This window comes from Schistocerca nitens, chromosome 1 (genome assembly GCF_023898315.1).
Source record: "Schistocerca nitens isolate TAMUIC-IGC-003100 chromosome 1, iqSchNite1.1, whole genome shotgun sequence".
NCBI classification, from domain to species: Eukaryota; Metazoa; Arthropoda; class Insecta; order Orthoptera; family Acrididae; genus Schistocerca; species Schistocerca nitens.
In genome coordinates, this window is record NC_064614.1 from 172,580,540 (window position 1) to 172,604,951 (window position 24,412).

A 24,412-nucleotide genomic window follows, 5' to 3' on the forward strand; every position below is an offset into this window, starting at 1 on the left:
AAATCTGTTGTTTCTTTACGAAAAATTAATGTAGCTTTTCCATAGACATCAGTTCTACCTTTCATGTACGTAGTCTCTGAATTTTCTTTAATACTTGTTAATTAAACATTTACATTATATACTAGGTGTAATACACTCATGCTCATAAATTAAGGATAATCGCAGAATGTGTTGCCACACAACGTGGCACTACACAAAACTGGCACTAATAGTATAGGCACATAGGGAACACACATGGCCGGCTGGGGTGGCCGAGTGGTTCTAGGTGCTACAGTCTGGAAACGCGTGACCGCTATGGTCGCAGGTTCGAATCCTGCCTCAGGCATGGATGTGAGTGATGTCCGTAGGTTAGTTAGATTTAAGTAGTTCTAAGTTCTAGCGGCCTGATGACCTTAGAAGTTAAGTCCCATAGTGCTCAGAACCATTTGGAACACACATTACACAGATCTGTGAGTCCACGGTATTGGTGATAAGTTGAGAAAACCATCCCGAAACACATGTGCTACAAAACGCCACTGTTGCCTGCACATGTACCCCGACATCAATATGGGATATGATCACCATGCACACGTACACAGGCCGCACAACGGGTTGGCATACTCTAGGTCAGGTGGTCGAGCAGCTGCTGGGGTATAGTCTCCAATTCTTGCATCAGTGCCTGTCGGAGCTCTTGAAGTGTCTTAGGGGTTTGAAGACGTGCAGCGATATGTCGACCCAGAGCATCCCAGATGTGCTCAATGGGTTTTAGGTCTGGAGAACAGGCAGGCCACTCCATTTGCCTGATACCTTCTGTTTCAGTTACTCCTCCATGATGGCAGCTCGGTGGGGCCATTCGTCATCATCCATCAGAAGGAAGGTGGGACCCACTGCACCCCTGAAAAGGCAGACATACTGGTGCAAAATAATGTTCCGATACACCTGACCTGTTACAGTTCCTCTGTCAAAGACATGCAGGGGTGTACGTGCGCCAATCATAATCCCACGCCACACCGTCAAACCACGACCTCCATACAGGTCCCATTCAAGGACATTAAGGGGTTGGTATCTGATTCCTGATTCACACCAGATGAAAACCCAGTGAGAATCACTGTACAGACTGGACTTGTCAGTGAACATAACCTGGGACCAATGTTGCAATGACCATTTTCTTTACACCAGACTTTACAAGCTCTCCTGTGACTGAGGGTCAGTGGAATGCACCTTGCAGGTCTCCGGGCGAATAAGCGAATAAATCATGTCTGTTCAATCATCTGTAGACTGTGTGTCTGGAGACAACTGTTCCAGTGGCTGCGGTAAGGTTCTGAGCAAGGCTACCTGCAGTACTCCATGGTCATCTGTGGGCACTGATGGTGTGATATTGGTCTTCTTGTGGTGTTGTAGACTGTGGACATCCCGTACTGTAGCACCTGGACGCATTTCCTGTCTGCTGGAATCATTGCCATAATCTTGAGATCACACATTGTGGCACACGGAGGGCCCATGCTACGACATGCTGTGTTTGACCAGCCTCCAGTTGCCCTAGTATTCTACCCCTCACAACGTGATCAATATGTGTTCTTTAAGCCATTTTCAACATACAGTCACTATTAGCATGTCTGAAAACATCTGAACACTTACTTACTGCACCCTACCCTGAGATGCACCAACACACCTCTGCGTATGTGGACTGCTGCCAGCACCACAGTGCGATGACCGCAGGTTAAATGCACCGCATGGTCATATCCCGAGGTGATTTAAACCTGCAAACTGCCCACCAGAGCATTGTTTCACCATGTATCAGCATTATCCTCAATTGATGAGCATGAGTGTATAATAATTGTTAATAGGTTGATAATTCTTCACCTTTTTCAGGTACATTGTAGATTCCGAATGTTGAAATGTATTATTTTGGGTTTGACTGCATTACGTTATTACAATGTCCCCCCCTCCCGCAGAACTCCTCAATTAAATTTATAGTTGGGAAAGTGACTGTCTCAAGAATATAAATACTCAGAGCAAGTAAAATAATTAATGCCTTGAAAATTGGTATGTCAACTGTGTGAAGTGTTACCTTTCCCATCATCTTTAAGGTTCTTTTCTGTATCAATAAAGTATTTGTGTTTGATTAGCTGCAGAAAGGTGTGTTACAAAATGTAACTGGATGCACTATAGCAAATTAAACTGATATGCAGTAATTAAGTCACAGCATTGATGGAGTACTCATAAGGCATAACAAAAGCCACACTTTCTTTAAGTAGGTTATCTTTGCCCAAAATCCATTACACAGAGCTGTCTATCCAGAATCTAAGAAAATTTATTTCATGTACCTATTCTTTTACTTCACTATGAAGAGATATTGGCTCTGTGTGGCTTCCATTGTTCCATGAGGGCTGCTTTACTCTTGATGGGCAGTAGTTTATTGTTATATAGCAAGTTCACTGCTGTCACTTATGTCACTTCTGATAAGCTCCAGTGAGGTGTTCTGGAAGAACAGATTTGTATCATCAGCAAACAAGAAAGGAACTTTGGATGGTAAGTTTTTGGGTAGTTCATTGATGTATAGGAAAAAAGAGGAGAGGCTCTAGGGCCCTGTCAGATAGTGCGGGTTACTAATGCTTCCTCTGAATGAATTTCCCTTGCTTCTTGTGTCGTGAGTTCAACCAGCTGCTTCCTGTTGGAGAGATATGAGCAGAACTACTCATTACAGACACCTTCTGGCTTATGAAACAGCAATGAGTGATCTACAAATGAAAAGCTTTTGTGAGATGCATAATGAACCAAGAGGAATAGTGTTTCTCAATAAATACACTTACAGTATGCAAACATGTAAATCACTTCACTTATTGATTTGTTTCTCCTAAAGCCAAACTGATTTTCAAGTAAAAAGTAGTTGCTTTCAAGAAATGTGATTGAATGTATGTTGGTAACTTTTTCAAGTATTTTAGAGAAGATTTATATGATGGTAATATGCAGATAATTGTTAAGAGTTTTGGAACCCAGCGCACACACAATTTCCTGTACCCTAACTTGATAGTCACAACGTCATAAAGAGTTGTCTTTGACACGTCCGGTATGATCTGAAGCAATTGTTTCAATGTGAGACGTCTATTTGCACCAATTGCTTCCTCCGTTCTCTGAAGAAGGGCATCAGATATCACAGATGGCTGACCTGTTCTTTGTTCGTCATGAACATCGGTCCTACCTTCAGAGAAATGACATCACCATTTCATTACATTTTGTTGATTCATAATGTTCCCATAAACAGAAACAATTTCTTTGTGAATATCCGCTGGTTGCTGACCTTTTCCTTAAAGAAAATCTATGATGGAGCGCACTTCGCATTTGGCGGGATTCTGAATTGGCGCAGCCATTTTAAACATGACCTACTCCAACCAGAAGCAACGTTCAACTGCCAAATGACCCCGAGGAGAAATCTAACAGTTCAAGGTTAACACCAGTGTTGCCAACCTGCTCACCAAAACTCTTCTGTTCCTCTGGCGTACGTGTATCTTTACATTCAGAAATACCCTCGTATCATTACATTTGGATTCAGTCATGTAAATTTTACTTAATTGTAATGTTATTATTGTATGGGTTTTGCAAGCTTCAGACATGTAATAGCATTCTGTGTTCAGTTACTTAAAGTATTTTTTTTTAAATATTAGACTAAAACACTATCTGAATAGGCTGAAAGGAGGAGCACTGGCTTTTTTTACTGTAACTGTTTTTGTCCTAATATACATATAAACATATAAAGTACTCTAACCATAATTCCTTAACTGTCAGTGTGAGTCAATTCACACTCATCATGTGAGAGTCACTCCAAAACAAATTCACAATATTTTTTTAAACATCCAATTTATTTTCCATGTCTTTGATATTTTTAACATCCTGGAACAAAGGGCTATATACTGGCATGATAGAAGTCAGGAGCAGCACATTTGAGTTACTATTTAGCAGCCTTCACAGCATCTTTGAATCTTGTCCTGCTTCTCCTAGTCCCACTCAGATTGCCAGTTCAGTCACTATTATGCATTTGTCAGCCAAAATCATATTGTGAACATGCTACACATTGTCAGGAATCTGTACATTGCTTGGTCTGCTATCATGCAGGAGATCTTGAATATTCACCAGATAATCTGCTTGTCAAGTGACTAATTGTACTGGAGTCAATAGCGTCATCAATGTAAAGTTTTGCAGTCTCTTTTGAATGTTTGTCACTGGCTTGTTTTTACAACACAAACAAACATAAAATGCAGCAGCTACCTTAATGGAAAGCTATGATAACATGACATGGAAAACATGTTGAATTAAATTTGAATACAGGTGGGAAGAATTTTTCTGTGACCTCTGTGAGTAGCAAGGATGCAGACCAAAATTTTAAGAATGTAGGAGAAGACAGATTGTTGCTTACTGCATTCTGGCCGTAGCTGCTGGAGTTGGTGGTGAGGTGTGCTTGCTTGTGTGTATGAATTTGTGTGTTTCTCTTTTTCTGATAAAGGCAGTAAGCTTTTGCTTGTTAATGTATAAACTGACTGTATCCACAGTCCTGCAGGCTGTCATTCATTATGGAATTTATGGAACTTTATATGCGAATGAACTAAAAAAAGGAGACAAGTATTTTACTTACACATTACTTATATCTTTTTAATGTTTATGATTTTTTAGGCATTGAGGGAAGTAATAGAGGGTGGAGTCACTTTATCATCTTGCAGAAAGGATGAGCTTACAGATATTCTCCACATGGCTGTGTGGCGCCATCAAGATGAGGTAATTTGGTAGAAATAAGTGTTATAGATCATAAAGTTTAGTTCATAGTAAGAGTCAGAAATGTGTACTAATTATATTTAGAACAACCATGTCTGCTTTATAATGGATTTATAAGAATTTAAAATAATGACTCTTCCTAGCTTATACATCTATGCATGTGGATGCTTTCTGAAAACTCACCAGGAATTTTCAACATTAAATAATCAGGTTCATAACCATGAAACAAGGAACAGGGATTTTATACGACAGTCTAAATCTTCAGAAAGTATGAGCAACATGGGTACCAAAAGAATTGTCAGTGCAGTATAAGGCACAAAGGATGGACATCTCTTGCAAACATTTGGTCCTTTATCACTTCGAGACAGCTGGATTCTTAGAGAAAATCATAACTCTAGATGAAATTCAGTATTCAGCATTCAGTTTAATTCACCATTGACCACTTACAGTGGAATAGGTCTAAACATTACATATACAATTAATAATAACTTTACAGTAAAGTTTTTACCCCCCCATGAACCATAGACCTTGCCGTTGGTGGGGAGGCTTGCGTGCCGTAGGTGCAACCACAACGGAGGGGTATCTGTTGAGAGGCCAGACAAACATGTGGTTCCTGAAGAGGGCAGCAGCCTTTTCAGTAGTTGCAGGGGCAACAGTCTGGATGATTGACTGATCTGGCCTTGTAACACTAACCAAAACGGCCTTGCTGTGCTGGTACTGCGAACGGCTGAAAGCAAAGGGAAACTACGGCCATAATTTTTCCCGAGGGCATGCAGCTTTACTGTATGAATAAATGATGATGTCATCCTCTTGCGTAAAATATTCCGGAGGTAAAATAGTCTGCCATTTGGATCTCTGGGCAGGGACTACTCAGGAGGACGTTGTTATCAGGAGAAAGAAAACTGGCGTTCTACGGATCGGAGCATGGAATATCAGATCCCTTAATCGGGCAGGTAGGTTAGAAAATTTAAAAAGGGAAATGGATAGGTTAAAGTTGGATATAGTGGGAATTAGTGAAGTTCGGTGGCAGGAGGAACAAGATTTTTGGTCAGGTGAATACAGGGTTATAAATACAAAATCAAATAGGGGTAATGCAGGAGTAGGTTTAATAATCAATAAAACAATAGGAATGCAGGTAAGCTCCTACAAACAGCACAGCGAACACATTGTTGTGGCCAAGATAGACACGAAGCCCACGCCTACGACAGTAGTACAAGTCTATATGCCAACTAGCTCTTCAGATGACAAAGAAATTGAAGAAATGTATGATGAGATAAAAGAAATTATTCAGATAGTGAAGGGAGACGAAAATTTAATAGTCATGGGTGACTGGAATTCGGTAGTAGGAAAAGGGAGAGAAGGAAACGTAGTAGGTGAATATGGATTGGGGGTAAGAAATGAAAAAGGAAGCCGCCTGGTAGAATTTAGCGCAGAGCATAACTTAATCATAGCTAACACTTGGTTCAAGAATCATCAAAGAAGGTTGTATACATGGAAGAACCCTGGAGATAATAAAAGGTATCAGATAGATTATATAATGGTAAGACAGAGATTTAGGAACCAGGTTTTAAATTGTAAGACATTTCCAGGGGCAGATGTGGACTCTGACCACAATCTATTGGTGATGAACTGTAGATTAAAACTGAAGAAACTGCAAAAAGGTGGGAATTTATGGAGATGGGACCTGGATAAACTGACTAAACCAGAGGTTGTACAGAGTTTCAGGGAGAACATAAGGTAACAATTGACAAGAATGGGAGAAAGAAATACAGTAGAAGAAGAATGGATAGCTTTGAGGGATGAAGTAGTGAAGGCAGCAGAGGATCAAGTAGGTAAAAAGATGAGGGCTTGTAGAAATCCTTGGGTGACAGAAGAAATATTGAATTTAATTGACGAAAGGAGAAAATATAAAAATGCAGTAAATGAAGCAGGCAAAAAGGAATACAAACGTCTCAAAAATGAGATCGACAGGAAGTGCAAAATGGCTAAGCAGGCATGGCTAGAGGACAAATGTAAGGATATAGAGGCTTATCTCACTAGAGGTAAGATAGATACTGCCTACAGGAAAATTAAAGAGACCTTTGGAGAAAAGAGAACGACTTGTATGAATATCAAGATCTCAGATGGAAACCCAGTTCTAAGCAAAGAAGGGAAAGCAGAAAGGTGGAAAGAGTATATAGCGGGTTTATACAAGGGCGATGTACTTGAGGACAATATTATGGAAATGGAAGAGGATGTAGATGAAGATGAAGTGGGAAATATGATACTGCGTGAAGAGTTTGACAGAGCACTGAAAGACCTGAGTCGAAACAAGGCCCTGGGAGTAGACAACATTCCATTAGAACTACTGACGACCTTGGGAGAGCCAGTCCTGACAAAACTCTACCACCTGGTGAGCAAAATGTATGAGACAGGCGAAATACCCTCAGACTTCAAGAAGAATATAATTATTCCAATCCCAAAGAAAGCAGGCGTTGACAGATGTGAAACTTACCGAACTATCAGTTTAATAAGTCACGGCTGCAAAATACTAACGCTAATTCTTTACAGACGAATGGAAAAACTGGTGGAAGCCGACCTTGGGGAAGATCAGTTTGGATTCTGTAGAAATATGGGAACACGTGAGGCAATACTGACCCTACGACTTATTTTAGAAGCTAGATTATGAAAAGGCAAACCTACGTTTCTAGCATTTGTAGACTTAGAGAAAGCTTTTGACAATGTTGACTGGAATACTCTCTTTCAAATTCTGAAGGTGGCAGGAGTAAAATACAGGGATCAAAAGGCTATTTACAATTTGTACAGAAACCAGATGGCAGTTATAAGAGTCGAGGGACATGAAAGGGAAGCAGTGGTTGGGAAGGGAGTGAGACAGGGTTGTTGCCTCTCCCCAATGTTATTCAATCTGTATATTGAGCAAGCAGTAAAGGAAACAAAGGAAAAATTCGGAGTAGGTATTAAAATCCATGAAGAAGAAATAAAAACTTTGAGGTTCGCCGATGACATGTATGGAAGTGAAACGTGGACAATAAATAGTTTAGACAAGAAGAGAATAGAAGCTTTCAAAATGTGGTACTACAGAAGAATGCTGAAGATTAGATGGGTAGATCACATAACGAATGAGGAGGCACTGAATAGGATTGGGGAGAAGAGGAGTTTGTGGCACAACTTGACTAGGAGAAGGGATCGGTTGGTAGGACATGTTCTGAGGCATCAAGGGATCACAAATTTAGTATTGGAGGGCAGCGTGGAGGGTAAAAATCGTAAAGGGGGAGACCAAGAGATGAATACACTAAGCAGGTTCAGAAGGATGTAGGTTGCAGTAGGTACTGGGAGATGAAGAAGCTTGCACAGGATAGAGTAGCGTGGAGAGCTGCATTAAACCAGTCTCAGGACTGAAGACCACAACAACAACAACAAAGTTTTTACAATTTAATTCCTTTTCTTTTAGGAATATTCTTATATACAAATGTCAATGATTATTTCAAAATATTCTGTTATCTTATAAAATGGATGTTTGAGTAACCAGTCATAAACCTTACGTTTGAAAACATTACTGGTCAGTGACCGAGCAGATGCTGGAAGTTTGTTGAAGAGTTTTAAACTCATTATTTTGTGTGAGTTTGCAGTCTTTGTGAGTCTGTGTCTTGGTATGTCGAAGTCCAGTTTGCCTCTGGCGTTGTGGGGATGTATGTTCTCTCTGGTCTCGAACTCATTTAAGTTGCTTTTGACATAAAGCAGTGCTGTGTACATGTATAGATTCACAACAATTAATATCATGTACTTGATAAAGAGGGGCGGCAGTGTTCCTTGGGCTTAAATTTGCTCATTATTCTGATTACTTTTTTTTTGAATTTTCAGAATTTCACTGACAAAGCAAGAATGTCCCCATAACAATATGCCGTATGAAATGTGTGACTGAAAGGGGCCAAAATATACCACCTTTAGATACTCATCAGTGACTACATCTGTCAGTCTCCAGATGAGATAACACACTCTTGCTATTCTCTTGCAGATATGGCTAATGTGTTCCTCCCAGTTTAATTTTGAATCAATGTGGAATCCTAACAATTTTATTGATTTGCTTTCAACAGCTGTAGTTAAACCCAGAATTAGTTCTTGTGTTTTATCAGGATTACACAGGAGTTCATTAGAAGAAAACCAATCCATTACTAGTTCTAGTTTTTCCTGTGTTGCCTGATGCAGTTCTGTTGTGTCATGGTGTGTATTGAGCAATGTTGTATCATCTGCATAACACATAATTGAATTTGCTCCTACATGGTAAGGTAAGTCATTAAATGCAATGATGAACAGAAAAGGACCTAGGACCGAGCCCTGAGGCACTCCAGTCCGAACTTCCTTCAGTGAGGAGCATCTATTTTTAATTGATACAAACTGTCTCCTGTTACTTAAGTATGATTCGATTACATCCAAAGATGGTTTTTGTATGCCATAAAATTCCAGTTTTGCAAGTAGGGTGTTAGATGGTATGCAGTCGAAGGCTTTGCTAAGATCACAATGTACGACTGATACTAGATCCTTATTTTCGTATGCAGTTAACACTGGGTTAACAATTTCAGTGACAGCAGTAGTGGTATTTTTACCATGTTGATATGCAAAATAGTTATTTAGTTGACTGTACATTACATATTCAAAAACTTTAGAGAAAATTGGGACAATAGAAACTGGTCGATCATTTTGGAGCAGATGCTTATCTCCCTTTTTAAAGACTGGTATCACTTTAGCAGTTGTGAGTGCATCTGGGAAAACTCCAGATTCTAAACACATATTAAAAATGAAAGAAAGAGGTTGACAGATAAGGTGTATTATTTTTTTCATTACATTGTTAGAAAACCAATAACAGTCCTTTTGAAGTTGGTGAACCTTGCCACAGCTTTTACAATATCCTCTGGGGTGACAACATTCCAGTGGAAAGTATACATCCTGTGGGACACAGCACCAAGATTATCTAGTGCACAAGTGCCATTTTGCTTGATTTTGTTTTTCAGCTCGCTCACTGAGGTTAGGAAGTAATTATTTACTTCTTCTGGGACCAGCATTGCATCTTGTGTATGGGTTTGTGAATTATATTGGTTGATGATATCCCATGCTGCTTTACATTTGTTGGGAGCACTTTCAATGTAATGTTCACATGCTTGTTTTTTGGCCAAGGAAAGTTTGTTTTTGTAGATTTTTTTACATTTTAGATAAGCTCTATAAGAAGTATTATCTAGCTCAGGTCCTTGTTTACAAGAATTTTTATATATTCTGTACAGTCTGAGCATCTCCTCCCCAGTGAGAGCTAGCTCATCTGTACACCATTTTAGCTGTTTGTTTTTCTGTTTATGCTTAGAGCTACTTTTGATTAATGGTGAGCAGGAGTACCATAACTCTATGAGTATTTCCAGGAAGTTGTTAAACACCATTTCACCAGCACCTTTCTCAGGTTGTGTGTTGTATACAAAGTCCCAGTTAACATCAGATATTCTGTCAATAAATAAATTAATATATTCATCTTTCTGCCCTCTTACCCATGTGGCATTAGACTTGATTCTGACTGATTTGTCTGATTTAGGCAACTGATCACAGGAGAATGTTAAAATCAATGGTTCATGATCAGCTACGGCTCCACTGGCACGTCTGATGTCATACATATCTCTAGAAAAATTTACTATAATATTATCTAAGCACGCCTTATCCCGTGTTGGTGTGTAATTTGTACATTTAGTGATCTTAAGATATTAAAATACGTTCTAGTAACATGTTCATCACTGTTGGCCATTTCAATGTTGAAATCGCCACAGATAATTAGTTTTATGTTAGATTTTAGTATTTTCCTCATAAGCAGCTCAAATCTTTCGAAAAATGTATTTACATCTCCTCCTGGTGATCTATATAAGCCAACAATTATAGTATTCTCTACGTTTAGTCTTATACAGCTAAATTCTCCATCTAGTTCTGCACAGTAAGAGCTAACATCTATTTTAGTAAACATTATACTATCTTTAACAAATATTAGGACACCTCCATTCTTTCTTTCACTTCTACACATAATGTCTCCAACAGCATACCCTTGAGGAATGAAATATTGTACTTGATCTTCTGTCAGCCAATGTTCTGCGATACAAACAACATCAACGTTTTCAATACTGCAAAAATGTTCTAATTGTAATACTTTATTCCTAATGCAGTGAATGTTCGTTTGCATCACAGTAACAGATTTATCTTTATTGTTTATTGTCTGTGAACACACTCTCATTCGAATGTCACTTTTAGCACCTAGTTCAAGTACAGGAGGTTTATTACCCGCCAATTCACAGACTTTTATACTAAAAAATGACTTACATTCCAGGTATTACTCAAACCGCTACTTTCGTAGATTGTTTTATTCCGTGTGAGTCTTTCTTTAATTATTTCATTGACACGTTCGCGCACAAACTTTTTCCCTTCATAATTTAGGTGGTGCCCATGTCTGGTGTGAAGGTTACGCTGCAGTTTACTTATATCGACCACGGCACAATTTGCGTATTCAGAGCACAGTTACTTTATTTTAATATTCGTTCTTTGAATTTCTTTATTAACGCACGAACTATAGATTAGATCGTGCCTATGAGGCACTGTAGCAACAACTGTATTCCTTGATTTATTTTTTTCGAGAAATGTCGGTGCATCATCAGGGATACCAGAAGTTAAGAAATTTAAACATCGAGCATCAGCTGATGAGTTAATGCTAACACTGTTCTGGGACATGGAACGTGTGGTAGCTGTTCATTTCATTCCAAGAGACAAAACGGTGAACAGTGAGAACTATTGTGATATATTGTGAACTGAACTGAAACCTGCAATCAGATCCAGACACTGCAGAAAACTGTGGAAAAGTGTCATCCTGCAGCAAGATAACATTTGGCCATATTCTGCAGGATAGATGGCCAAAAGAATAAAGGAGTTGGAATTTGTTTGCTGGAACACATGCCATAAAGTCCAGACCTGGTCCCAAGCAATTTCCATATGTTTAGACCATTGAAGGAAGCACTCAGGGGATGAAGATTTGCAACTAATGCAGAAGTCAATGCTGCAGTGCTAAATTGATTACAGGTGCAACTAAAAAACTTTTTTTCCAATGGACTTTCCAATGGAATCAAAAAACTTGTGAAATTCTGAAAAATTTTGTTGAAGTACATTATGTAGACGTTATGTAGGAAAATAATTTATGTTTCAGTTTTCCATCATTAGACTAAATATTCCTTTTCTCAATAGTCCCTTTACTTTTTGACTTCCCCTTGCAGTACAGAGGGAAAGAAATCAATATAGTTTTCCTCATTAGCTGACCCCCCTCATCATCTATCTGATTTATGTGTCGTAGTAAACTTTCCAGGGAACAACATTATAAAACACTACAGAGGGATTGAAAGGTCTATAGCACTCTTTCCTGCTTTCCCCCTAAGTTTCCACTGTCTAATAGCGTTTTAAAAACATTTTGAACTGCAAGAAGAAGTTAATTCTTCAGCATGGAATAGCTATAATGTTTGACTGACTTTGATATTGGGCAAGTTTTTGACATGGGAATAATGTTGTTTACTTTTCTAATTCTCTTTGACAAGTGCACTTTAGGCTGTAAGTTAGATTTGTAGTGTGTGTTATGCAAGCAATTTTGATGTATTTAAATGAATTTAATGCCAACAGTATAGGGAAAAGACAGATTGCTACTTACTGTAAAGAAGACACATTAAACAGCAGACAGGCACACTTAAAAGATACTTACATAGAGCTTTCAGCCACAGCCTTCATCAATAAAAGAGACACATACCATTCACACACACAAGCAAGTACACCTCATGCACACACGGCTGCCAATCCGAGCATCTCAGGCTGGGATGCAGTTATCACGTGATATGCAAGCAGCAGTCTGGAGGGGACAGGGAAGGGGAAGGGATAGCAGTGTATGGGTGGGGAGAGAGATGAATGCTGTCTGGTGGAGTGTGCAAGGAGTAGAATGCCAACAAACCTTTACCACAATAACATTGTGGTACAGGTACTTGATGTAAGTATTGTTATTTTTTACATTGCTGACATATTTTTTCAGACATTTTAAATGTTGAATTAACATTGTGACACTTGACAGACATTACAGATGTGGAAAATAATTAATTCAGGGATGGTGGTCACTATAATGTTTGACTGACTTTGATATCAGTTTTTGAGACAAATTTTTGATGTTGGGATTAAATTGTTTACTCTTGCCAACAAGTCTTCTGTAAGTTTGAAGTTAGATTAACATGTTTGTTTTATAATACTGAATGCGGCTCATATTATAATGCTTGGATATCAGTGAGACAGGATGTGCTGGAACTAGCAAAACACTCAGTGAGTGAGTTCAGTCTCACTTATGCCTGCCTGCCTGCTTGTCTTGTGATACTTGACAACACTTTAGATGTGGAATATAATTAAACTGAGATTTTGTTGTAACTTGACCAGAAATCAAACTTTGAACATATGCAAGTACTGCTTTGTGTAAATTTTGGATAAATGCTTTTGGATATGGAGCAAAAAGTTCAGAGCATTTGGATACTCTCAAGTATCCTGTAAAGTACTTTGAAATACTGCAAGTTACACCATTTACATAGTTTTTTGTTGAATGTGACACAGAAAAATAAAGTAAAATATATATTTCAGAGCATTTTGGTACTACTAAGCACAGCCAAATATACTGCAAGTTATATCATTTGTGTAATTATTTCGATAATTTCTGTTGAACATTGATAAAAAAGAGGGAGAAAAAGAAGAAGAAGAACAAATAAATCTGACAAGTCCCCAATTTATGCAGCTCAGATGAAATGTAATTTTTTTAAATATGGTGCAGATACTTTTGAGCAAGATTGAGATGGATGCATTATGACTGGATTTTTTATTTTAAGGGCCTGTAAAGTACTAAGCAGTGATTGGCTGCTTCATTTTAATGGAATGCTGTGAATGACTTGAGAAGGTGTGAGGGGGATATGGTGGGCATGCAGCAAGGGGAGCTAAAAGTGGGAGGGAGAAATGGGGCAGGGCCAGTTCCACCTTGTGTAGGTCAATTAGGCCAATAACCCGGGAAATGCCGAGACACCCTCCTCTCTAATGCCACATAAACTACTGACAAGAAACTATGTTCAATACATGTGAACTTTTTCAGCTTACATGTGTATGTATGTGCAGCTAATTATGATATGAAGGATAAGAGATCAGTATCTGTTTTTTGATGTTCCTTAACGAATATCTTGCTCATAAAGCCTTGTGTTTCATGGTCAAAAATGATGTTCATATGTGCTGGGTGTGATTATTTTCAATAATATAATTTGCACATTACTTCCACTTGTTTTTCATCAGCTCTTTTATTTTCTTCATTTTCCACTAATTAAACTGTGGAAGTTTAATAGTGGATAAACAGTAACTAGGTTTTTCAGACAAAACCAATTGAATTTACAGCCCAGCAGCTCACACAATAATGTGTCAAACAACTGACTCCTTCATTACTTACAGACTCCATACTACTTGTTACATACAAGTCAACAACAAAAATACATGAAGATGCAGTTCAGTCTTTTACATCCTAAGAGTCTCATACAATTAACTGCTTCTTGTCAACTTTTTTTCAGAATAAATCATACAAATAAGAAAAATGACAATAATTTTAAATTATAATTATGATTTAAAATTAAATTGAAAATGAATCTTGCATTATTCTTATACAGGGTGTCAGTTCTATTTAAAAAAAAAAAAAAAAAAAAAAAAAAAGGAGGGAGATTAATTTTGGTTTTTTAGATAGCTGAAATAATTTACCTTGGACTGTGTCATAAATTCAAGGTGAGTATCATATTTTATGATACAAGAGAGATACAAATAGGAGCACTCATCAGTTCCATTACAGTGTGACATCACATACATGAATAGAGTGGACCAGAATGCCTGTAGCAAACACTACAATGTTTGAGGATGAATATTTATGAATTTTTTTAGCTGCTGGTACAATTTTTGTGCATTCAACATTATAGCATGAACGTACGACTTTATAACAAAATCTGGATTACTGTTTAATTTTAACTCATTGTGGAGCTGTCTCTTTTATTCCTGGTTTAATTCATCTACATTAACTGCTCACTTTCTTTTACTAAGTTCTGGGAGAAACAATCCATTGAATGCATTTAAGAAACAATTTAAGTGCTTGTCATAGTTTCTGGTGTTTGAACTGCAGTGTTTTACAGGCCAGCTTACAACATTTAGTTTACTGCAGAAAAAATCCATATTGTTTTGCTGAAATTCTTTTTTATATACATTTTCTGGAGACTTTTATGTATCTGCTTGTGGCAGCTCAACAAACAAAACAGAATTATATGGAGTATGTAGGTCTACACAGTACTTTTTGGATTTTCAAAGTCATAGATTGTAATAATATTGTTAATGCAGGTAACTAACCTACTGTTCTCTATCACCTTCACAAAAATTTAATGTGAAACCTAATTTCTGAGTTAGGTCATGTTATTTCATGGATTAACTGTTTTCAACTAAAACACTTAAATTGATTCTGTTGTGATTACAAACTATTTCTTCCTTTATTTATGAAGTTTTTTCTAGGAAATATTAAAATTAAGCTAAGAACACATTTGTTACAGCACTTCAGAAATTCTATAGATTGATATAATTAGTGTCTTCAGATTACTTAAATCTATAGGGCAACTCTTGAATACACTCTTTTCATTTAAATAATTAAAAATTTATCATACTTTATAACTTATCAAAGAATCTAGAAGAAAGCAGGAGCCTCCATGAGATTTATTTCTTGTACAGCTTCTTCACTACACGGGCAATCTGGATACGCCCTTCCAGCACAAGTTTCTCAGAACTGTGCAGATGGGAATTGTCTCTCCAACACATCCTGTGCTATCTCTGTCCACCTGTCCTATACCTCCACTAACCTGTACCCACTCCCTCACCTTACCTTTTCCTTTCTCTCTTCTGTCCGCACCATTCCTTCTCCATCCAGATTATGGAATGAGTTCTCCTGCCACATTGCCTCTCTGCCCAAACACCATGTGGACACTCTTCTTCCCCCACTCTCTCGTTTTTCTACCTCCCACCCTTCTCTCTCTCCTCCCTTTCTCCCTCTTTACCTTCAACATGCTCGTGTTCTCCCCCTTCCCCCCTCTCAGTCCCACTCCCCACTCCCTCTTTCTACATTTCTTTTTGTTATGTTCTGTATACTCTTTTCATCTTGTTGTGCAGGCACAAAGTCATCTGTTTAAAGATTTGACTCTTGCCCTCTACCCCCTCCTTGCATCTTACCTGACCCTGTCTTCACCTCCGTCAGCTCAGGCAACTGCTTTCAGTAGTTGAGTATCAATAATTAGTCTTCCCCTGGCCTTGGGAGTATACATTTGGGTGTCTGTGTGGTTGTGTCTGTGAATTTGTGTACTGTTTCTAGAGAAAGAGTTACTTCTCAAAGGCAGTGTGAATGCTGTTTTCTGTTTTGTGTTACTGTGCTCTTTGCATCAATGTGCTAAAGGTGAGTGGTTGCCTTTCCCTCATGTTACATTTTGCTGCATACAGAAAATTCCATTATTGTCAAAATTATATTTGGAATGAGTGAAATTAGAATCCGTTTCCCATTTCAAATATCTCAGCAGCACAACTTCCAGAGACAACACTGTTAATCAGGAAATACTCAGCTGGACACAGAAAGCATCCAGTTTTTACATTCAAATCAGAAAACCTTCTATGTGACCATAAAAAACCACAAAAACAACATATACCTCACTGCTTTGTGCCAATTGCCATTACGGTTTAGAGACATGTAACCTATGGAGAAAGACTTCATTGAACTCAAGTGACAGAAATGAGAACTGCATAAAAGTATGAACCAAACTACTACGAGCAACAAAATCATAAATGAGGTGAATAGGAATGTAGCCAGCATCGAAGGCCTTCTTATTAGTTTAATAAAGGAACACAAACTGCAGTGGTGTGGGTTCTGTATGAGAATGGACAAGAAAAGGTGAGACATATAATATTTTGAAACAAATGTCCAACACAAAAGACTGTGCAGAAGGATGAGAAAATGCGGGATAGACACAGTGCAATCACGTATGGACAAGAGGGAATTCCAGTGGAAAGATGTCCAGAAACAAAAGAGCTATAAAGACAGGATGAGATGGCAAGCACTTGTACGCCACACTGCGGAAACTCCAGATGAGAAGTGATGATGGTGATAATGTGGGGGATAAAAATTGCAGAGGTAGATTTAGGCTCAAATACAGTAAGCAGGCTCAGACAGTTGTAGGCTGTAATAGTTATGCAGAAGTGAAGAGACTTATATGGGATAGACTAGCATGGAGAGCTGCATCAAACCACTCTTCAGAATTACAGCCTCAGAACATCAACATAAAGCTTTTTCCTGATATTATGCCAACAATAATGAGATACTCACTTGCATCCCTGTATGTTGTGTGTTAAGTTTCTTTGAGTTTCTAATGATATTCTGTTGTGCCTAGCTCATCTGTAGAAATAATTTTAAGGTTGTTCAGTTTAATGTAATGATAACAAAGGTTTATCTTTCATATTTAACAAGCTCCTCACATTATGACAAGAAATTACAAATCTGTTACATTTGTTACCCTTTCTGATGCCAAGCTGCCCTTTTTAGGCTCCTCTAGTGATTTTTGCAGCTATATCGTGAGTAGTTCAGTAAGTCTCCCTTTCAAAGACATGAACTCGAATAACACAAAAAGGCCAGGGAAAATATTGGAAATCACAAGAATTTGACGAACAGTGCTCTGATAATAATGAATGCTTCTGGAAGACTACGTTTGTTGCTGCAGTGGTTGGTAATAGGAGCCTCTGAACCTGGAATCCAAAAGTCCTAATAATTATTGTGTCTAATGAGATAGGCTTTTGATTTAATTTATAATGTATTAATGTCCGTATCTTTTGTCTGTTTCTGTAGGCAACTAGAATAAGGGAATCTAGGTTGCGTAATAGGAAGGCATTGGAAATCTACATGAATATTATATTTACGTCTTTTATTGGGGTAATGCATTTCAAAGTTCATAAGAAATGAGTACGGTTATTTACTGTGAGAGAAATTAACAAATAAACCTGCTGGCAGTTGCTGCACAAATGTTGACAGGAGTGTGTCGCATAAATTCTGGAAAACCTCAATTTGACAAACCCTTAAGGATAGGTGGCAACTATCCCATCCTACGAAACCCCACATATGAAACATACCACTCCAATACAGACAGTAAAGACAAGATTACACTAATTATCATGCATGTGAAGCCATTTAAGCACTTTTCTCACACACTGCACAATAACAGTGATTTGTAGAATATGGATATAAATATAGAAAATTGCAGGTAAATGTAAAGGCTTCTCTAGTCTTCTGTTTACTGTTATATGTGATATCCACATTGTTGAGATACATTACTAGATTTAGATGCTCTGGTCTAGGAGATTATCTCATAATATGGCAAGTTAAGAACATTTGGAAGAAATTGTGCAACTTTTGTCTGGAGGTGAGGGCAGGTCATTCTTAGTGTTAAAACCTGGCTGAACTGAGTGTTTTGATCACCTTATCAATGTCTCAATTCTATTTTTTCTCTGCTTGTTATCAGGGCACCAAACAGTTTTATGTGCTCAATTTTTTTTAATGGACTATAAAAATTAAGGAAAGAATACTACCTCTAATGACTGTTAATTTTGAAATAATTAAATGTACCCCTGCTTGCTTCCTGCATTCATATTTAGAACTATTGTTTCTGAAAATTTCACACTTATATTAATCCAACAAATACTGCACATACATGACACTTAATACAAGCAAACATTCATCTGTTGAGCCAAAAACCAAGCAAATGCCTTAATGTCGTGAGCAAATACAAGATACAAAGAAATTAAGGTTGCCACAGGTTTCCAAGACAGAATTAGATCCGAGACAAAAAATTTGTGGAGAAAGGAACAAAGATGGTTGCAGTGTGCGAGAATAAAAGAGTTATGGGCAATGGTCTGAAATAATATGATCCATAGATTTCTGGAACAAGATGAAATGGAATAAAAGTTCACTGAGCTGATCAAGCAAACCGTAATCAACATGAGGCCAAGTTCAGAGGAACAGTGTCATAGCCCTTCAAGACTAGAACTGGAACCAGGCAGCAAGATAGACTGTTCTGTATGCTCTTTAGTTGTGTTATTGATAAGGTGATCAGACAATGATTGTGAAAAATGAGAGGAGGGATATATTTAGTATTTTAAAATAAATGCATGGTTTGTCCTACAAACTACAAAACTTTCATAAAACAGCTGTCAATGTGCGACTAGTGTTCAATGTAAACCTTTGACAGTATTTTGTTTCTTGTGTTTGGTAACTTAACACTGACATGCAAGGGGAAACATATGTTAACACAGATTTTCAAGTGCGTGTTATTTTTTAATAATGCATGTTCATCATGTACTATGTATCTAACTTTACACTTATTAATATTCCACGTGGGAAAAATTATATATAAAAACAAAGATGAGGTGACTTACCGAACGAAGGCGCTGGCAGGTCGACAGGCACACAAACATACACATAAAATTCTAGCTTTCGCAACCAACGGTTGCCTCATCAGGAAAGAGGGAAGGAGAGGGAAAGATGAAAGGATGTGGGTTTTAAGGGAGAGGGTAAGGAGTCATTCCAATCCCGGGAGCGGAAAGACTTACCTTAAGGGGAAAAAAGGACAGGTATACACTCGCACACACACACATATCCATCCACACATACAGACATAAGCAGACATATTTAAAGACAAAGAGTTTGGGCAGAGATGTCAGTCGAGGTGGAAGTGTAGAGGCAAAGAAGTTGTTGAAAGACAGGTGAGGTATGAGTGGCGGCAACTTGAAATTAGAAATTAGCGGAGATTGAGGCCTGGCGGATAACGAGAAGAGAGGATATACTGAAGGGCAAGTTCCCATCTCCGGAGTTCGGATAGGTTGGTGTTGGTGGGAAGTATCCAGATAACCCAGATGGTGTAACACTGTGCCAAGATGTGCTGGCTGTGCACCAAGGCGTGTTTAGCCACAGGGTGATCCTCATTACCAACAAACACTGTCTGCCTGTGTCCATTCATGCGAATGGACAGTTTGTTGCTGGTCATTCCCACATAGAATGCATCACAGTGTAGGCAGGTCAGTTGGTAAATCACGTGGGTGCTTTCACACGTGGCTCTGCCTTTGATCGTGTACACCTTCCGGGTTACAGGACTGGAGTAGGTGGTGGTGGGAGGGTGCATGGGACAGGTTTTGCACCGGGGGCGGTTACAAGGATAGGAGCCAGAGGGTAGGGAAGGTGGTTTGGGGATTTCATAGGGATGAACTAACAGGTTACGAAGGTTAGGTGGACGGCGGAAAGACACTCTTGGCGGAGTGTGGAGGATTTCATGAAGGATGGATCTCATTTCAGGGCAGGATTTGAGGAAGTCGTATCCCTGCTGGAGAGCCACATTCAGAGTCTGGTCCAGTCCCGGAAAGTATCCTGTCACAAGTGGGGCACTTTTGTGGTTCTTCTGTGGGGGATTCTGGGTTTGAGGGGATGAGGAAGTGGCTCTGGTTATTTGCTTCTGTACCAGGCCGGGAGGGTAGTTGTGGGATGCGAAAGCTGTTGTCAGGTTGTTGGTGTAATGTTTCAGGGATTCCGGACTGGAGCAGATTCGTTTGCCACGAAGACCGAGGCTGTAGGGAAGGGACCGTTTGATGTGGAATGGGTGGCAGCTGTCATAATGGAGGTACTGTTGCTTGTTGGTGGGTTTGATGTGGACGGACGTGTGAGCTGGCCATTGGACAGGTGGAGGTCAACATCAAGGAAAGTGGCATGGGATTTGGAGTAGGACCAGGTGAATCTGATGGAACCAAAGGAGTTGAGGTTGGAGAGGAAATTCTGGAGTTCTTCTTCTCTGTGAGTCCAGATCATGAAGATGTCATCAATAAATCTGAACCAAACTTTGGGTTGGCAGACCTGGGTAACCAAGAAGGCTTCCTCTAAGCGACCCATGAATAGGTTGGCGTACGAGGGGGCCATCCTGGTACCCATGGCTGTTCCCTTTAATTGTTAGTATGTCTGGCCTTCAAAAGTGAAGTTGTGGGTCAGGATGAAGCTGGCTAAGGTAATGAGGAAAGAGGTTTTAGGTAGGGTGGCAGGTGATCGGCGTGAAAGGAAATGCTCCATCGCAGCGAGGCCCTGGATGTGCGGAATATTTGTGTATAAGGAAGTGGCATCAATGGTTACAAGGATGGTTTCCGGGGGTAACAGATTGGGTAAGGATTCCAGGCGTTCAAGGAAGTGGTTGGTGTCTTTGATGAAGGATGGGAGACTGCATGTAATGGGTTGAAGGTGTTGATCTACGTAGGCAGAGATACGTTCTGTGGGGGCTTGGTAACCAGCTACAATGGGGCGGCCGGGATGGTTGGGTTTGTGGATTTTAGGAAGAAGGTAGAAGGTAGGGGTGCGGGGTGTCAGTGGGGTCAGGAGGTTGATGGAGTCAGGTGAAAGGTTTTGCAGGGGGCCTAAGGTTCTGAGGATTCCTTGAAGCTCCGCCTGGACATCGGGAATGGGGTTACCTTGGCAAACTTTGTATGTGGTGTTGTCTGAAAGCTGACGCAGTCCCTCAGCCACATACTCCCGACGATCAAGTACCACGGTCGTGGAACCCTTGTCCGCCGGAAGAATGACGATGGATCGGTCAGCCTTCAGATCACGGATAGCCTGGGCTTCAGCAGTGGTGATGTTGGGTGTAGGATTAAGGTTTTTTAAGAAGGATTGAGATGCAAGGCTGGAAGTCAGAAATTCCTGGAAGGTTTGGAGAGGGTGATTTTGAGGAAGAGGAGGTGGGTCCGGCTGTGACGGAGGACGGAACTGTTCCAGGCAGGGTTCAATTTGGATGGTGTCTTGGGGAGTTGGATCATTAGGAGTAGGATTAGGATCATTTTTCTTCGTGGCAAAGTGATATTTCCAGCAGAGAGTACGGGTGTAGGACAGTAAATCTTTGACGAGGGCTGTTCGGTTGAATCTGGGAGTGGGGCTGAAGGTGAGGCCTTTGGATAGGACAGAGGTTTCGGATTGGAAGAGAGGTTTGGAGGAAAGGTTAACTACTGAATTAGGGTGTTGTGGTTCCAGATTGTGTTGATCGGAATTTTGAGGTTTTGGAGGGAGTGGAGCTGGAAGTGGGAGATTGAGTAGATGGGAGAGACTGGGTTTGTGTGCAATGAGAGGTGGTTGAGGTTTGCTGGAAAGGTTGTGAAGGGTGAGTGAGTTGCCTTTCCGGAGGTGGGAAACCAGGAGATTGGATAGTTTTTTGAGGTGGAGGGTGGCATGCTGCTCCAATTTACGGTTGGCCTGTAGGAGGATGCTCTGAACAGCCGGTGTGGATGTGGGAGAGGAAAGATTAAGGACTTTTATTAAGGATAGGAGTTGACGGGTGTGTTCATTGGCTGAGTTGATGTGTAGGTGAAGGATTAGGTGGGTGAGGGGAATGGATTGTTCAGTTTGGAACTGGTATAGGGACTGATGGAAGGAAGGGTTGCAGCCAGAGATGGGAACTTTAAGTGTGAGGCCTTTGGGGGTAATGCCAAATGTCAGACAAGCCTGAGAAAATAGAATATGGGAGCGTAATGTGGCTAGGGCGAAGGCATGTCTGCGGAGGGAATGTAAATAAAACTTAATGGTGTCGTTGTGGGGGTGTTGTGAGGGTGACATGGTATTAGAAGGTGGAAAGTGTAACATGAGGTTGAAATGAAAATGAAAATAAAAAAATAAAAATATATGGGGAGAGATAAAGGTGAACTGGAAAGTAAGTGGAGATCTGGAATGAAAAAAGGCGAAAAGGTGTTGGTTACAGCTGGGCTATGTTGGACTTGGGTTGGTAGACAACGATGTGCATAAAGGTTAGGTGGTTGTGTTGCTGCCAAAACACGTTAAAGGACGGAGAAATTCGGGAAAATTTCGAAAAAACTGCGTGTAGTATATTAAAAGGAGTGGTTTTGTGGTGGCAGATTATGAAAATGAGGCTAACAATTGTCTGACGAAGAAATAATGACGTTAAAACCTGTGAGAAGCGGCTAAAAATTATAAGTGATGTGGGAAAAACGGAAATGGGAATAAAGCGAAAATTATTAGAACTGGCCGAAATGGTTGTTTAAAAGGTGAAAGGAACTGTTTGTGAACTAGAAACGGTGGATATTATAGCGGCGGTAGTGCTGAAAGCGGCAAAAAAATTTTTTTGTTATGGTTTGGAACTGGGTTACGTATTATAGAATATATATAGGCGGGATAAAATAGTATCGCAGATTACGGTCAAAAGGAGAAGGTGAATACAAAGTGAAACTACTCGCAAAAACCGAAAGAGGAAAATAAGACGACAGAAAAGATTTCGAAATGCAACAGTGACAATAACAAACGTAAGTGTTGGATTCAAATTAATGATATCAATATGTACACGATCAAAGGCAGAGCCACGTGTGAAAGCACCCACGTGATTTACCAACTGACCTGCCTACACTGTGATGCATTCTATGTGGGAATGACCAGCAACAAACTGTCCATTCGCATGAATGGACACAGGCAGACAGTGTTTGTTGGTAATGAGGATCATCCTGTGGCTAAACACGCCTTGGTGCACAGCCAGCACATCTTGGCACAGTGTTACACCGTCCGGGTTATCTGGATACTTCCCACCAACACCAACCTATCCGAACTCCGGAGATGGGAACTTGCCCTTCAGTATATCCTCTCTTCTCGTTATCCGCCAGGCCTCAATCTCCGCTAATTTCTAATTTCAAGTTGCCACCACTCATACCTCACCTGTCTTTCAACAACTTCTTTGCCTCTACACTTCCACCTCGACTGACATCTCTGCCCAAACTCTTTGTCTTTAAATATGTCTGCTTATGTCTGTATGTGTGGATGGATATGTGTGTGTGTGCGAGTGTATACCTGTCCTTTTTTCCCCTTAAGGTAAGTCTTTCCGCTCCCGGGATTGGAATGACTCCTTACCCTCTCCCTTAAAACCCACATCCTTTCATCTTTCCCTCGCCTTCCCTCTTTCCTGACGAGGCAACCGTTGGTTGTGAAAGCTAGAATTTTGTGTGTATGTTTGTGTTTGTTTGTGTGCCTGTCGACCTGCCAGCGCCTTCGTTCAGTGAGTCACCTCATCTTTGTTTTTATATATAACTTTACACTTAGAATTATTTCAATTTTAATTTTTGTTGTTTTTACAGTATTTTACATAAAAACTAAAAAGGGAAATCAGGTGTGAAATATATTTCTAAGTAATGTGTTCATGGTATTTCATTAATGTATACTTTATGTTCCCTCCTTTTTATAGTTAGTCACAAGATTGATTGCTGCTGGAGCAGATGTCAATAGCAAAGAAAGAGGGGAAGCTGAGAAGTCTACATTACAAGGGCACACAGCTCGATGTTTGGTATGCTCAGACACTTATAGCTCATAATTAATTTTGTTGAGGTTAGTATTGAATGTTAATAGTGTAATTTCTTCACAGGAAAGCAGTGTATTGTCATATAGAGGAGAAGGTTGGATTGATAAAGAATTTTCTGGCAATTCCCCACTGTTCAAATCTCTTGAGTCAGAGAAGGTAAAGTA

At 39.6% G+C, this 24,412-nt stretch overlaps 1 protein-coding gene across 1 annotated transcript in view; it reads left to right on the top strand.

Moving 5' to 3' along the window:
- LOC126244799 (serine/threonine-protein phosphatase 6 regulatory ankyrin repeat subunit C-like) overlaps positions 1-24,412 on the top strand; it is a 297,603-nt gene that overhangs the window by 127,958 nt on the left and 145,233 nt on the right. The window contains exons 5-7 of the mRNA XM_049948268.1: positions 4,648-4,749; positions 24,135-24,233; positions 24,312-24,404. Of these exons, the coding sequence (XP_049804225.1) occupies positions 4,648-4,749; positions 24,135-24,233; positions 24,312-24,404 (294 nt within the window). The remainder of the gene's footprint in view (positions 1-4,647; positions 4,750-24,134; positions 24,234-24,311; positions 24,405-24,412) is intronic.